Source organism: Cyprinus carpio, chromosome A14 (genome assembly GCF_018340385.1).
Source record: "Cyprinus carpio isolate SPL01 chromosome A14, ASM1834038v1, whole genome shotgun sequence".
Taxonomy (NCBI): Eukaryota; Metazoa; Chordata; class Actinopteri; order Cypriniformes; family Cyprinidae; genus Cyprinus; species Cyprinus carpio.
In genome coordinates this window covers 21,184,163-21,198,648 of record NC_056585.1, presented here as the reverse complement: position 1 = coordinate 21,198,648, position 14,486 = coordinate 21,184,163, and the positions used below count along the sequence as shown (strand labels likewise).

The 14,486-nt window shown below is 38.0% G+C and overlaps 1 protein-coding gene across 1 annotated transcript; it reads left to right on the top strand.

The window, feature by feature from the left end:
* Nucleotides 1–2,548: 2,548 nt before the first annotated feature.
* LOC109087004 (SH3 domain and tetratricopeptide repeat-containing protein 2-like) lies at nucleotides 2,549–14,210 on the top strand. Its single transcript, XM_042770198.1, is given in 21 exon segments — nucleotides 2,549–3,777; nucleotides 4,333–4,431; nucleotides 5,050–5,175; nucleotides 5,520–5,647; nucleotides 5,758–5,863; nucleotides 5,954–6,097; nucleotides 6,573–6,768; nucleotides 6,922–6,995; nucleotides 7,679–7,874; nucleotides 8,177–8,310; nucleotides 8,415–8,465; nucleotides 8,719–10,437; nucleotides 11,025–11,202; nucleotides 11,334–11,484; nucleotides 11,708–11,830; nucleotides 11,957–12,107; nucleotides 13,000–13,196; nucleotides 13,496–13,562; nucleotides 13,565–13,789; nucleotides 13,792–13,859; nucleotides 13,861–14,210. Coding segments are annotated over 21 exon segments (4,353 nt in total). The 5' UTR covers nucleotides 2,549–3,713; the 3' UTR covers nucleotides 14,017–14,210.
* Nucleotides 14,211–14,486: the final 276 nt, after the last annotated feature.

Sequence of the window (14,486 nt, the reverse complement as noted above, 5' to 3'; positions counted from 1 at the left end):
CAGAGCCTTATTAACCTGTTATTAGTTTTTGCTACACAAAATGCAGTTTGTATGAAGGGACTTTTAAAGGGCTAGGTCACCCAAAATTGAAAGTTCTGTTCTATATATATATATATATATATATATATATATATTTAAATATTCCGGTTAGTCAGATTCAGAAAATTAATCATTTAGTCCAGTTTGTAGATTAAAATTAAAATGACAGTTCATTCATGGTTCAGTCACTAACTCAATAACTGACTCTTCTGGATTAACTATTCATGTAATTTACTACAGTAAATAGATGTACACACTGTGATGTATATGCTAACCACAAAAAGCAAAAGCATTCCAAAAAGCTTTGGAACACATGCTGTGGAGGCCATCAGCTGCTTGTCTTGTGCGCCAAGTTAATGCCGTGACTATAGTTTGGGCACATGGCCTGATGGCTCCACCAGTGTGGGGGTTTTGATTCTCTATCAGTGATGTGGTATGTAATCCATTTACCCAGACCATCTGTGACCTGTGGCAGGAATTAACCACACCGTAGTACACATACTGCCTTCTTTCACAGCCCAGACAGCCAGTCACATGTCTTACCCCATATATCATTTCAGGGTGACTTTTGTAATAACTCAACAAGAGCCTGTAGAACCTGGAGTCTGTTCCAGGGTTTATATTTAACCAAGAGAGAAAAGCAAGAAATGACTAGCTGAGCCAAGGCCCTGTCTGTTATCTGACCTACTGACGAGATAAAACCAAAGGAGAAGCATTCTTGGAAAAATAAATAACAATGATTTAAAGAAAAAAAAAAAGCACAATTTGAAAGATTTTTACGTGCCTTCTTCACTCAAAGCATGATGGGAATGCACACACACACACACACACACAGACACACATGTGTCTGGATATGCTGTAGAAAGCACCTTTGGAATGTGAGCAAGAGGGCGTATTTTACTGTAATGAAGTTGATCGGGACTGTAGAGGCATTTTGTTGTGTTCTATGAAAAACAAGTCAGACCAGATAGATTACTCTTTTTTTTCCATCAAAGAAAAAAAAGTCCAATTTCTTTCTTTTTTGTTAACTTTCAAAGAAAGGAAAACTGAGTCTAATTAGATAAGAAGTATTAAGATTTTATTTTGATCTTTTTTTGAGTCATGATTTTAAAAGTGTTTGTTTGAAGGTTATAGCACCTTATTAACTGACTAAAGAACTTCTGTCCTGACCTAGAGTCCAACAGAACAGAGTGAGTGAGAGGGCCGGGCTCAAAGAGAGAGAGAAAAAGAGAAACTGATAGAACGAAAAAGCAGCATATCATTTAGGGGAGGAGTTTACATACTTCGTTCAGGAAAAGCTCTAAACTCATGCCACAAGGACATACACACACACACAGACATACACACCCCTTGCCCTACAGGAGCATTACAGACTATAATGTTTAGTTTTAGTCAGTTTGAAAGGAACTTTTCGCCAACTCCACAGAGCAGATACTGACAGATCTATGCGGAACAAACACACAGCCGGGTGTCAGCTGGACAGAGGTATGTTCTCTCTCTCTCTCTCTCTGTATCTCTCTCTGTCTCTCTACCTCAGAGACTATAGTGTGTGTGAGTGACTGTGTACTCAACTAAAATTGCTGTGTTAATACATATCAACCTTTGAATGGAAGTAGGACAAGTGGATGACTTATAGTGTATTTACTTTTTAACTAGTTGTTGAAACCCCAGTTGTCTCTACATATCTTTTAGATAGTATACTTATATTAAAATGTAGATCATTTGTTTTCTCTAACAATATTTCAGTTTGTTTCACTAACTATAGGTTCTAAGAACTTGTTTTTCACCCGGTTTAATAGTATCAGCATGTGCTGCTTGGGCTTAGGCGACATTCTAAACTTAGAATCTAAACCATTTACTCATGTTACAAATCTTCCCCGTTCTTTTCACTGACATCCACACACTGAACCAGTAACCCAGAGAGACACCGCTAACTCCACTGTCCCAGGTGCATGGGACAGTTAAACTTCTTTGTATTGTGTTCAATAGACAATGTGCTGCCAAGCTACAACCGTTTAAGCTACTTTCACAAAATTGGGTGTATAGTTATCAGCACTGACATCTGCACACATATGGGCTCTGGTGTTGTTTTTAGCATAGTAAGTAAAAAAAAAAAAGGTAAATTACAAGTCCATACAAAATTTCATCTGCTGATAAACATTTGCTAAAACAAATTGCGTTCAAATGTATTTTAATCATTCATTTTAAAAGATTACCATAATGACTATACCAGAAAATTTTCATAAAAAGAAATGTCGTTAAGAAGTAAGTAAAATCAATGCATAATTCACACACTGATTATTCCCACGGCAAAACACTTGATTATATACAGATGCTGTAAGTGTTATGCTGAGAAATGCTTCCTGGCTGTTTACAGCTGCTCAGACTCACAAGATCTCCACAGATTCAATTAGAATCTGATTGGGTTCTTAACAAAACACTAAGATGAGCAATATATATATATATATATCAGACTAAATACACATAATGCTGAAACAACAGGATGACAGAACTCTAAGGATATACCATAGGTTGCATCCTAAGAACCTCATTCTTATCATTCTTACTGATACTGAATCCAGATAGCTGGAGTGTTGCTCAGTCATCACATTTCCCCAGTGATTCTCAACTGGGAGACCAAAAAACTTCCAAGAAAGCAGTGAATTGGGCATAAAAATGGTAAATTCATTGTTCATGCCCACAACATCAGCAGATGTTAAACATTTGTACTGCCAAGTTGTTCTTCTTTTTTTTTTTTTTTTTTTTTGGTAGTCTTCTAGATACTTTTATATTCTTTCTTTTTTGGGGGGTAGTCTTCTAGATAAATTTTTAATTCTTCCTTTAAACAACTTACAGACTTGTTGAACAGGGCAGGTGGCACGTTTAAGTTGTTCTAATGACATTAAGAATGTTCTAAGAACATTAAGAATGTTCAAATTTTTGCAGCTATTTTTATTTTTTATTTTTTGCATCTGCATAATTTTAAAAGTTATCAAAAACAGCTTTGGTACATATTTATTTATTTGGTTTTATTAAATGTACAACGCCTTAAAATTATTATGAGTATTAGTAATGACAGCCCTTAAATCCTGTAAAAAAGTAAATAAATAAATAAAAACATAAAAAAAAAAAACCTCCTCTTTACATTCAATCTATCTTTGGAATGATCAAAACTGGCTGAAAGTAATGATGCCAGACATAAAGAGGCCTATGGTTTTCTAAGAGCCAGACATGTTAGAATGTCCAACCTGGAGCTGTTAGCCCTAATATTACAACGTCTAGTACAGAAGCGAAATTTATTACTAGTAAATAAAAAATGTTTATTTGCTGTGAGTAATGCCCATTAATTCACTGGGCCTTTTGTCCCCATATGCCAGCTATGTGAGAATGCTGCTACTCTTACTTTCCACAAGAGCCCCTGACACAGAGAGGCACTGACCAGCCCACACAAACATGCCAGTAGTGCTTCACTCATCTGCTGAGTGGACACAGAGAGAAAAGGGGAGAGTACAAAATAGATGGAAGTTAGAAATGAGCAGTAGCGAGAGTGCGGTTTAAGCAGGAGAGGAAAATGGAAAGGAAGAGAGAGAGGGAGAGGAGTGACTCCATCGATAAGTGGATCTATTGTCGAGCGGGCACTATTGAACCTGAGTGTGAAGCTTGCTGTGTACATCATGGCATGCTGCTGCTGCTACTGCTGTCCGATTCCGTGCCTCAGAAACTGCTTCTTATTTTCAGGTTGGTCCCATCCTGGCTTTCATAGATTTTTGCCATGAGAAGAAAGAGTAACTTTCACAGGGAGACATCACAGTGTTTCTGTCAGTCATGGGTAATAGCTTTACCCATGAAGGTAATGCAGGATGTGCACTTCCCTTAGGTGGCAGTTTGTGTGCCTTGTTGTTGTGTGTAATGCTGTGATTGCCTGTTGCGACTAATTACGTACTGTTGTTGCTGTGCAAGTTTCTGACATATTGTTTTGCTGCTTGTGTGATTTCAGATCGTTTACTATCAGCTGTTGACTAATAACTAGCAAATACTGTACTTTCATGATATAAGATTGTATCAAGTTGAAAATACATGAGGATTTGTAATGCAAGTGTCAGGCAAATTCAATATGAGGGTTAATTATGTATAAGTTTGTCACTGTCTGCATGCGCACACTCCCTCTCTTAGATCTTGGTCTGGTTTTGCACATGCCTTCGTTATTTGAAGGCTGTGGCTGTGACAACGCTTCAGCTTGTCAGATAGCTAATTTAATAACACTCCCTTAAACATCACCCTCCCTTTCAATAGCGATATCCCCCGCTGAGCTCGATGCCTTATGGAATGACCCTCCATACGCTTTAGCAGCCGTCAGTGAGCTCTTTTCACCCAATGACGCCATGACAGCTGGTAAGAGGATTTCTTGAGTAAAGCATGAGTGTTTCAGCAAAAAATAATGTTAGAATATATAGGAATTTATAGGAAAGAGTTTTACATGATTCTAATATAAATGTATTTTGTGTTTAATAAATTATTTTAAACAACTGTCTGAAACATCCTGTCTTTTCAACGAAATTCTGGGAAGGTCATACCCAGCCGGAGATGAGGAAGAAGCTATTATTTAAGCCATCTGGCTGATATTTATAGAGCCATTATAATATGGCTTGCACTTCCTGTTTATGTCCACAACTTTATGAGCTTGTAAACAAAGCTCTGATATTTTCATAGCTACAAACATGCTAATTAGCACCAACTGTATCATGTTTTTGAATAAGGAACTATTGTACATGGTGATGACATTACACATTCAAACATAGGAAGTGCATACCTGCAAAAGGAACCTTATACTTGTCCTTAATTATTCAATAATTCATCAGTCTTATCCCTCTTCAGCCATTCAGAGTTGCTTTTCTGTAAGTTTACAGATTAATTATGAGGTGCAATGGATGTTCACTGAACTACATACCAAATGCAGTTGCATTCTGTAAAGCTACGTTGACCCCAGTTTCCTTTGTTTTGCCATTGGAGATGAGGAAGCGGAGGCTGAGGCCGAGGTGGAGGCAGAAGGCATAAGCAGAGAAATTTACTGGAGGAGGAAGGAAACATTCAGCGGAAGTAGCAAAGTATCTTCAGCAGGAGAACGCTTCTCTTCAGGTATCTGCTTTATGGATCTCTGTGTCCCATACACTTGCGTGGAAATAATGGCCCCTATCTCTATAATAGCCTTTAATGGCTACACTTCTTAAGCTCACTCTCATAACTAATGCCAGACTTCCTTAATGTGTACACTTGCCCTAATGGTATGTCTTAAGTGATGTGGTCACTCATAGTGCTGTTCCTGCAAAAAAAAAAGTTTGCTAAGCATACTAGCATTGTGATGTTGGACAGCAATAAATCACACTCTACATCAGTAGAGCATTCTAGTTACTGATAATGCAATTGATCAATTAGTTTCTTTGTGGTGGATACTTAACTCCATTCCCTTTTGCTTTTTGGAGATGTTGTTTTGTTGTTTAGCGGGAGGCGACGATCTGGGGTAACACCTGACGGTGAGCTTCAGGAGGCGTTACGTACCAGACTCCGAGTAGTAGAGAGCAACAGCCAGGATGTTGTTCAGCTCTTTAAGGTCAGACACAGAAGTATTCATGCAAAACATGCACTGGCACCACTGATGAACTTATTACATAGGGTATTTTATTCTTCATTATATTGTGACCACTGATACTATCCACACAGGATCTGTCTGCAAGACTAGTGTCTGTTAATGCTGAAAAAGACAGCTTTATCATCACCTTTAAGACTGTCGAAGAGATTTGGAAGTTCTCCACTTACCTGGCACTCGGTTAGTCACACTGGAACTAACTTTCTTGCACTTCTACAGTATGATTCCTTGTACTGTTCTAGCTTAACAAGTATTGCTATTATATTCTAGGATATGTAGCAAGATGTCTTGAAAATTTTCTCTGTGACCAGTCGTTCTGGCTGGACCCTGCATTGCTAAGCGATGTGGAGATCTGTGTAACAGTGGATGAAGACCACTTAGCTACTCTTTACCTAGGACTTCTGCTACAGGAAGGTAATGAGCCGCCACAACTTGCTGATTTCTCAACAGTTAACAAAATCACGTGTAACCACACAGTAAATGGACAAATTGGTAGAATGATATGGATAGCTTTATCTAGAATATGTTCTAAAGTCCACTATTGAAATATTGGTGATTAACCAATTCAGAGGTCAAATAATCTGAAAATAAGATTGGGTAAAATGTGAAGGGATAGTCTCAAGATTTCCTTGGGTTTGTTAACATACAAAATATCTTGCTTCTATGAATTTTGTTAGTGTAAACCACCTCATTCATACCAAAGTCTCTCCTAGACATTCACAATTGATAACTAGTATTTAAAGGTAAATATTAGTACTTAGATGATACATATTAGTACATTGTTATAGGGTACCACCACAGTGACAGCTTTTGTGCCTTTTTTTCTGAGAGTGTAGAAAGGACTATGAAACAGGGATAGTTACTAAGAACATTTTCATTACTGTTTTAGGTACATTCTTTGCCAAGACTTTATATAACAGTGATTGCAGAGAGGAGGAAGAGGAGCTGACCTATAGGAGGAATGACCTGGTCATGGTTAAAGACATAGGACAAGAGACAATTTGGGAGGGTATGCTGCTGTCCACAGGCCAACATGGTCTGGTGCCTGTGCATGATATGCAGCCTCTGCCCTATCCATTTTATCAGTAAGTGACACTGACCTTCTAAGCTCATGGTGACTGGGAAAAAGGAAATGTAACAACATATGTCTGGCTGAATGACTACTTCTATTCTACACATATTGTTTTAGGTTATCTCTTACAAATAGAGTTAATTTTTTTTTTTTTTTTTTTTTTTAGGTGGTTCCTTAAGAAATATCCCGGGAATGCAGGAGGGATTCCAGTTACAGAAGGCCTCTTCGATCATCCTGTTGGTGAGATTCTTCTTAAGCATCTAGAAAACCATTTTTCAAATAACCCTTAAAATGAATATTCAGAGTTAAGCCCAGTCAACAGAATTTGTGGCATACTGTTTCTCACAAAAATTAATATATCCCTCCTTTCAATTATCTGGCTTACAGTGAAACACATACAGTGGAAGTGAATGGGGCCAATACATTAATGTTATAATACTCACTGTTATAGTATAGCCACAGGACATAAAACAATATGCATGATGAATTTAGCGTGAAAAAGGGTGTGTGTTGTGTAAAATGTGTAAAATTATATTTCAATTTGCAAATACCATTATAAAATAACTCATACAAGCCTAAAATGACTGTAAAATTATTTAAAGTTTTACACATAAATAATAAACAATTAATTAATGAGAAGTTTTAAATAAAATAAGCTTCACAATTTTGCTTTCCATTAAAGTCCATCAAAAGAATCAAGAAATAATTGTTTATTTCTACCTTAGAACTGCCTCAATGTAACCTCTTTTTTTCTTGTTTTTAAAGAAAACAAGCAACATGTAGTTTTTTTGTGGTCATACCACAATGATAAATCCTGTCAGTTGAGTCTAACTTTAATTGAACCCAGAATATGTGTTTAATTAATAGTCATCTAAAATGTAGTGATACCAAAAATCCCACCTTCCTTTTTGCTTCCCTTTCAGTGGTGGGGACTTGTGTAGCAGTAGTGGACCATAACCCAATTGTTAAAGATGAGCTGCACTTACGCAAGGGAGACATAATCAAGATTGAGGGATTTCTTTTCAATGCTCTGAACATGTTCATAGGAAGACACCTCACCAGTGGAGAGATAGGATTTGTTCACAAGGCCAGTGTAAAACCTCAGAGTATTGAGCCTCTGTAAGTAAACAATTCAGCTATTTATATTCACAGATTCAGCATGTGCTCAAATAAATGACCTTCTCTTTATTTTGTAAAAAACATTTATCTAATGTGCCTCTTGACGATACTGACATACCAATTGAAAGCAACCAGCTGGCAAACGCTATTTTATTCTGTTGACCTTTGTGAATGTGCCTCTGTCTAGCTGGGGGTGATGAGGGTGTTGGAAGGGGGGCTAGTGGAGTTATGTGATGATGTGATGAAGCTATCCAAATGAGAGTCATGTGGCTGATAATGTTGTCTTTGTTGGCTTTGCACAGCAATGGACAATTGGTCTTTCTCAGTGAGGAGGAAAGGGTGGCCCTGACTAAACTTAACCCCTGCTTTGAGCCCTGCCAGTCTGATGTACTAGCAAATCTATCCTGCACTGATATAAGCACTGTGTATAGACTGGGTAAGAGGTGAAAAATGATCTCTCTGGGAGACCTCAAATAATGTTTAAAGGAATATAGGTCATATTAAAGAATTTTCATGTTTTTTTACACTTTCACACTGCAGATAGACTTGATGACTCTGATTTCACTTACATAAGAAATCATCCAAAGTCAGGTAAGCCCCTTTTTAAAGTTAGACATAACACATAACAGGAAATGTTGCTACATGTATGCTTTTATCAATGCTGTCTTTCTACAACTTCCGGCTGTATGGAATTAACAATTAACAATCACCAACTTGTTCTTCATTTTGTTGCACAGTCATACGGTCCACATTTTCCTTTCCTTCCTACTCTCCTACTCTTTCATTACATAATTTATTATGTAAAATCAACAATTCTGACATTTACTCTTTGTATAATCTGCAGAGCAGAAATCTACAGTGGATCAAAGAAGGAGCACCATTTCTGAAAACAGTGGTGTAACTCCCTACCACTCGTCACCACGGCAATCGTTCTGTGCCTCTCGGAATCATCTCGACCGGGACTCTGAGGTCCTCTCCTTTAGCCTGGAGGACACCTTTAGAGAGATGGATGAATATGAGGAAGACCCTCCAAACTTCATGGATGAGGGTATCTGGGAGGCTGATGAAGCCGAGAGATGTGACCCAATCCTGACCCTCCTAAATCTGGAATATTTCCAGGACACATTTCAAACTCTTTACGACCTCTCCTACTCTTTCCTGGACACTTTCTTCCATGGCCTTGCAGAGGATGAGGTGCTTCAACATCTGGAAAACTTGCGAGAAGGAGCGAAGAAAGGCAGGATGCTCTGGGCCCACCGGCGAGCCTGCTTCCTTCTTGGCCGGCTATGTGCCAAGAAACTGAAGTACTCGCAAGCACGAGTGTACTTTGAGGAGGCTCAAAAGGTCCCTGTAAATGGTTTTGATGACAAACCCCTTCTAACAGCCCTGTATACCAATCTCACTGCTGTTTACCTCAAACAGAAGATGATGGACAAGCTGCCATTCACTCTAGAAAAGGCAAGTGCTCTAATTATGTGTCTTCCTTGCCACAACTTCTGCTCTGTGGATGAGTTTGAGCTGCTCAAACCAATCATGCGCAAAGCCATAATTGAAAAAGACAAGTACCTAGAGGCACGGACATGCTACCTCTCCCTCTGTCTCTTTCTCCGTCTAAGAAAAATAGAGGATGCTTTACCTTTTGTAGAGAGACTTCAGTTCCTTACTATCACTCTGTCTGCGGAACAAGGGAGGCCAATTGCCCCAGTTGATCTCAACTGGATGCTGTGCAGGCTTTATCATAAAAAGTATTTGCCCTACCTCACACTAGCTTCTTTAAGTCTAGACTCAGGGCAAGAGCATTCCTTGGATGATGCATTCCAGAAAATTGAACTCTTTATCAAAAACTCAATAAGGCTTAATCCGCACTGGAAGGAGAGTACTTCTGTGCTTCCTGCACAGGTGGTGGTCTACCTTCAGCAGGCCTTGTCAATAGCTAGTCAAGGGGAAGACTTGAGGACTCAGAGGGACCTGTGCCTGAGCCTGGCTAGTGTTTACCAGCAGCATGGAGCTTTAGAGAAGGCTGTGCCCTTTGCCCAAAAAGCAGCACAGACTGGAAGCCAAGTTAATGAAGAGGAGGGATTTGAAGCATCCATACTGCTGGCCTGGCTATTGGTGCTAACAGAGGAACCCATACAAGCTCAGAATACGCTGCAACCTATGCTTAAATCTTTGGATGAAACAGACAGTCCGACACAGCGTGGTGTAGTCTACAACCTTTTAGCCCTAAGCCTCCGCAAACAGGGAAGAGTCCAGGAAGCAGCAAGAAACTTTTATTGCGCTCTGCAGATCTCTCGAGAGAATGGGAACAAGCGTAATGAAGCACTAGCACTGGCTAACTTGGGCTGCTTATCTCTATCTGTAGGGGCTTCGGGCTTAGCAGAGTGTTTCCTACTCAATTCCCTGCACCTATTCCAGTTTCTCTCAGAGAGTCCCACAGATCAGGAGCATGTCCAGGCTTTGCTTTGGCTTGGCAGGAGCTACAGCGATAGAGGAGGGAGTCAGGAAGTCAGACTATGCTTTGAGATGGGCCTCCTTATTGCTATTAGTGCCAACAATCTGCACAGTAAGTATAACAAGATTGACTTTTCTGGATTGCATCATGAAAGTTTGCATCTATACCTGACACCTATAGTGACACCAGAATGTATTTTGACACTTAAGCCACAATTAAAATGTATAAATATATTGGGATTATATAACAAAATATCAAAATAAGTGTGATTTATTTAAAAGATATATAGCACAAGCACACTTTCCAATCAAAACATTTCACAAAATGATGACTTTAAAATTAAGATTATAAACGTCATGTTCAAATTGAATACAAAAATTCTTGGACACTTTCTGGTGGTCAAACTTTGTGTAATGTTTATTAGTAATATGATATTTATTATTAATATGACAAACTGAACATGGTGGTTATTCTAATAGGCCACCTGGGTTGAACTTGAGGTGGACTTACAACCACGAAAAATGACCTCAAAACCAATTGGTTAAAAATTAATTAAAAAATGCCTCAAAGGGAAGTTCGTCCTGAGAAATGGTCCATTATCATTTGTTTGCAGAAGTTTGAAATTTTATATGTAATGCAATTAAATTCAGACATTTTTAAGAGTGAATAATAAAATAAAAAACTCCTTCCAAATCCAGGTCAAATGGTTGTGGCGAAAGTTCTAAGTCGCCATTATGCTGACTTGCTGCTGTATGGACAGTGTATTGTTTACTATGAGCACTGTGTGGGGCTGTGCAGAATGCTAAAGAATAAACAGCTAGAAGGAGAGTACCTGGAACTTCTCAGCAACCTCTATCTCTCACTAAACACTGAGAAGTAAGAGCTACTCTAAACACAATGTAGCACTATTGCCAATACTGTGACACTTGATCAATCGAATCAGTTAATAAAAAACAAATGAATCGGTGCATTAAAAAGTAGTAATTTATTTAAAAAAAACTTTGCAGGTCATCAAGAAAATCTCTTGATTATTCAAAGCAAAGCTTAAGGATCTCCATAGACCTGGGGAAAAGACAGGAAGAGTCTGAGACATGGCTGCAAGTGGGCCGTATCTACTATCTGATCCATGAAGATGAACTGGCTGACATGTACCTAAAGGTAGACAAAGGACCAAACCAGGGTATTACAAAAGGAGTTAAAGTTAATTATTGATTAGAGTTATAATTTTTGCATATCCATTTGGAAAAGTATGCCACTAAATATGTGACAAGTCTAATCTTTAAAATTTTAGTCTGTGGTAAAAGAAGCTTATTACCATATCACATACATGTATGTTTTTATCAGCTGTTATGACTATATATTTTGTTTAAACTGTTTACAGGCAGCAGTAAAGACAGCCCTGAGGATGAATGACCCATGCTTTGCTATGAGCATTTATGAGGAAGCAGGAGATGTGTTCTTCAAAGGACACAGAAACCAACTGGCTGCCCTACCTTTTTACAGAGTAGGCCCTCATCTTGGGTTCACAAAAGATATTACAGAGACAGTTCGATAATAGATAATAGAAATGTAGGATTCCATGCTAAGTCACATGTTATTCATCTGAATCTATCTATCTTTTTTTTAAAAGGATGGGAGTTTGCCATTTGCGCGCAGCATTAAGGATGTGCACTCAGAGTTTAGGCTTTTGAGCAAACTCACAGAGCTCCTGATAAAGCAGAAGCAGTACGAAGAGGCACTGCAGTATGCCACACTCGCAGTGCAGGTCAGCGCCACAACTGGTAAGACCTTTATATACATCAACAACACAGTTTAAAAAGCTATAACCTTGGGAATTTAAAGCCAGTGAAGTACTCTTTAGAAAATTTTGACTATAGACCCTGTAAAATGATGATGATTATTTTTAATAATAATAATAATTTATAATAATAATAGCCAATTTGAATGCACCTTTTGCTTGGAAGTCTTACCAGTAATCGATGTGGCCCCCTGCTGGAGACATATGTCCTCAGTCTACACCATGCAACATTTGCAGAAAACATCATAATACATGCAATTCAAGATGAAATCTAAACAGACCCAGTGCATTGACTTCACAGAAGTAAAATGGGCTGTGAAGTACATAATGCATTAGGTTTTCTTCTGTACTGTCAGGCAGGCAGACAATTCAACTGTCAATTTAATTGCTCATGTAAATAAATACCAATAAATTATGTAAATTTGATGTCCAACAACAAATATTTGATAAAAAGTATCATTTTAATCAAAATAATTGAACTCCATCTTAACATTGACAAACTGTTTTACAGAATGGGAATATGTGTAACACTTTCAATTTATTACATTTACAGAATAATTAAATAAATTCTCAAGCAGACTAAACAGTATGTCAGCTTCTGATGTGGCAACTGGCCCACATTAAACTCTACCCTTTATGATAAGGTGTTCAATCTAAAGCGCTCTAATGATTTGTACAACTTAAACTTTTTCCACTGCAGTTTGCTCTGTGGTCTGGTCTCTGATTTTTTTTTTTTTTATATGTCACAAATCATTTTGTGTGTGATGATGGTTAACTAAAACTAGGGTTAAATTATATACTGACAGATAGGAAAGTGCAATAACCTGACAAAGTTTGCTCATTTTAATATTAAGTGCTTTGTGTATTTCTTACAGGTGTTCCTCTGAATGAGAGAGTGTCTTTTCATCGTCTTGCTTCAGTGTACTTCTCTCTAGGGAAGTATGAGATGGCTGAGAACTACTACCTGAAGTCTCTTTCACTCTGCCCCACTGCACTTGAACATGCCATTGAAGTTCGGTATTATGTTAAAGTGTACTGCAGACTGGCTGACATGACCCTATACAGATTAAAGGTGAGACTCTCATTATGTTTAACATTTTACAGGTACATCCATCCTAGACTGAATATTTTGAATGTAAGAGTACATGCAGAAAATCATGCTCTCACATGCATACGCATGTATTTTTGTTTTAAAAACCTTCTATGAATCTGATTCTCACCATTTGTAAGAAATTTTCCATATGTAAACACAAATTGTGTGAAATTGTAAGTGAATGAGGCCCAAACTATCTACAAAAATAAGTTTAACAGTAACATTCAGAGTAAATTAATTTGATGAAGAATGTTTATTATTACTTTTTTCTGCCTTAGGATGCTTTTGATGCCATGGGCTACTTCCACTTAGCCCTGGCGGCAGCACTGGAGGACAAAGAAAGCCTAAGACACTTTACATAATCTACATGAAGCTTGCAGAGATCCATGCCAACTACATACCCGATGCTGAACTGAGTAAAAGCTACATGGAAAGAGCGCAGAGCTTGAGGAAGGAACTGGCAGGATACACAGACTCAAGTGACACAGAAGAAACACATCAGGACCCAGCTGAGGCAGAGCCAGATACTCACACCAAAACTGGTCAGTCAGGACTCCAGCAGGGCACCAGTACTCTACAGAGTCCAGCATGACAGACACCAGCCTCACAATCAATGCTCAGGAAGAGTCTGAGCACATACTAACTACACACAAGTCACAAAGAAGACATGGACACTAACATATCGGAGGAAACAGATGCGGGGCCTCCTGATCAAACCAATCCAGAGACTAGCTGTGCTGATAATACAAACCACACTTGTCAAAGCAGTTTGAAGGAGGGCTTGACTTTTGTATTGTGAATCAGAAACAGTTCTATCACTCTGAAAAATGTACTTGTTTTAATGAAGACCTGCAATAAGACAGTTTTTTTCCTTTTTTTTAAGCAAATGTTTAAAATTCCATAATATATTTTCTATTAGTGTTTCAAAGTGAATTTTAAAGATATTGCATAACTGTAAATGAATTTGTATATCTGTAAATATGATTGTTTTGTTTGTTTGTTTTTTTATCTGTCTACCCTCCCTGAGGGCTCTTAAAATGTTTACTTACTGTAATTAAAAACTAATTAAATTCTTTTAACGTCCATGGGCAAAATACCGATTCTATAGCATTTGCATGATCCCACAAAGCAGTCTAATTTTTAATGAAGCTCTCTTAACTAGAACTGGCTTAATGCTCAATTCAGTTAGGCCTACAGTATGTATTTATTTATTGTAATTTTGAAGTCAGAGATAACTTGCCACTTCAAACATCTTAAACATCAAATCTA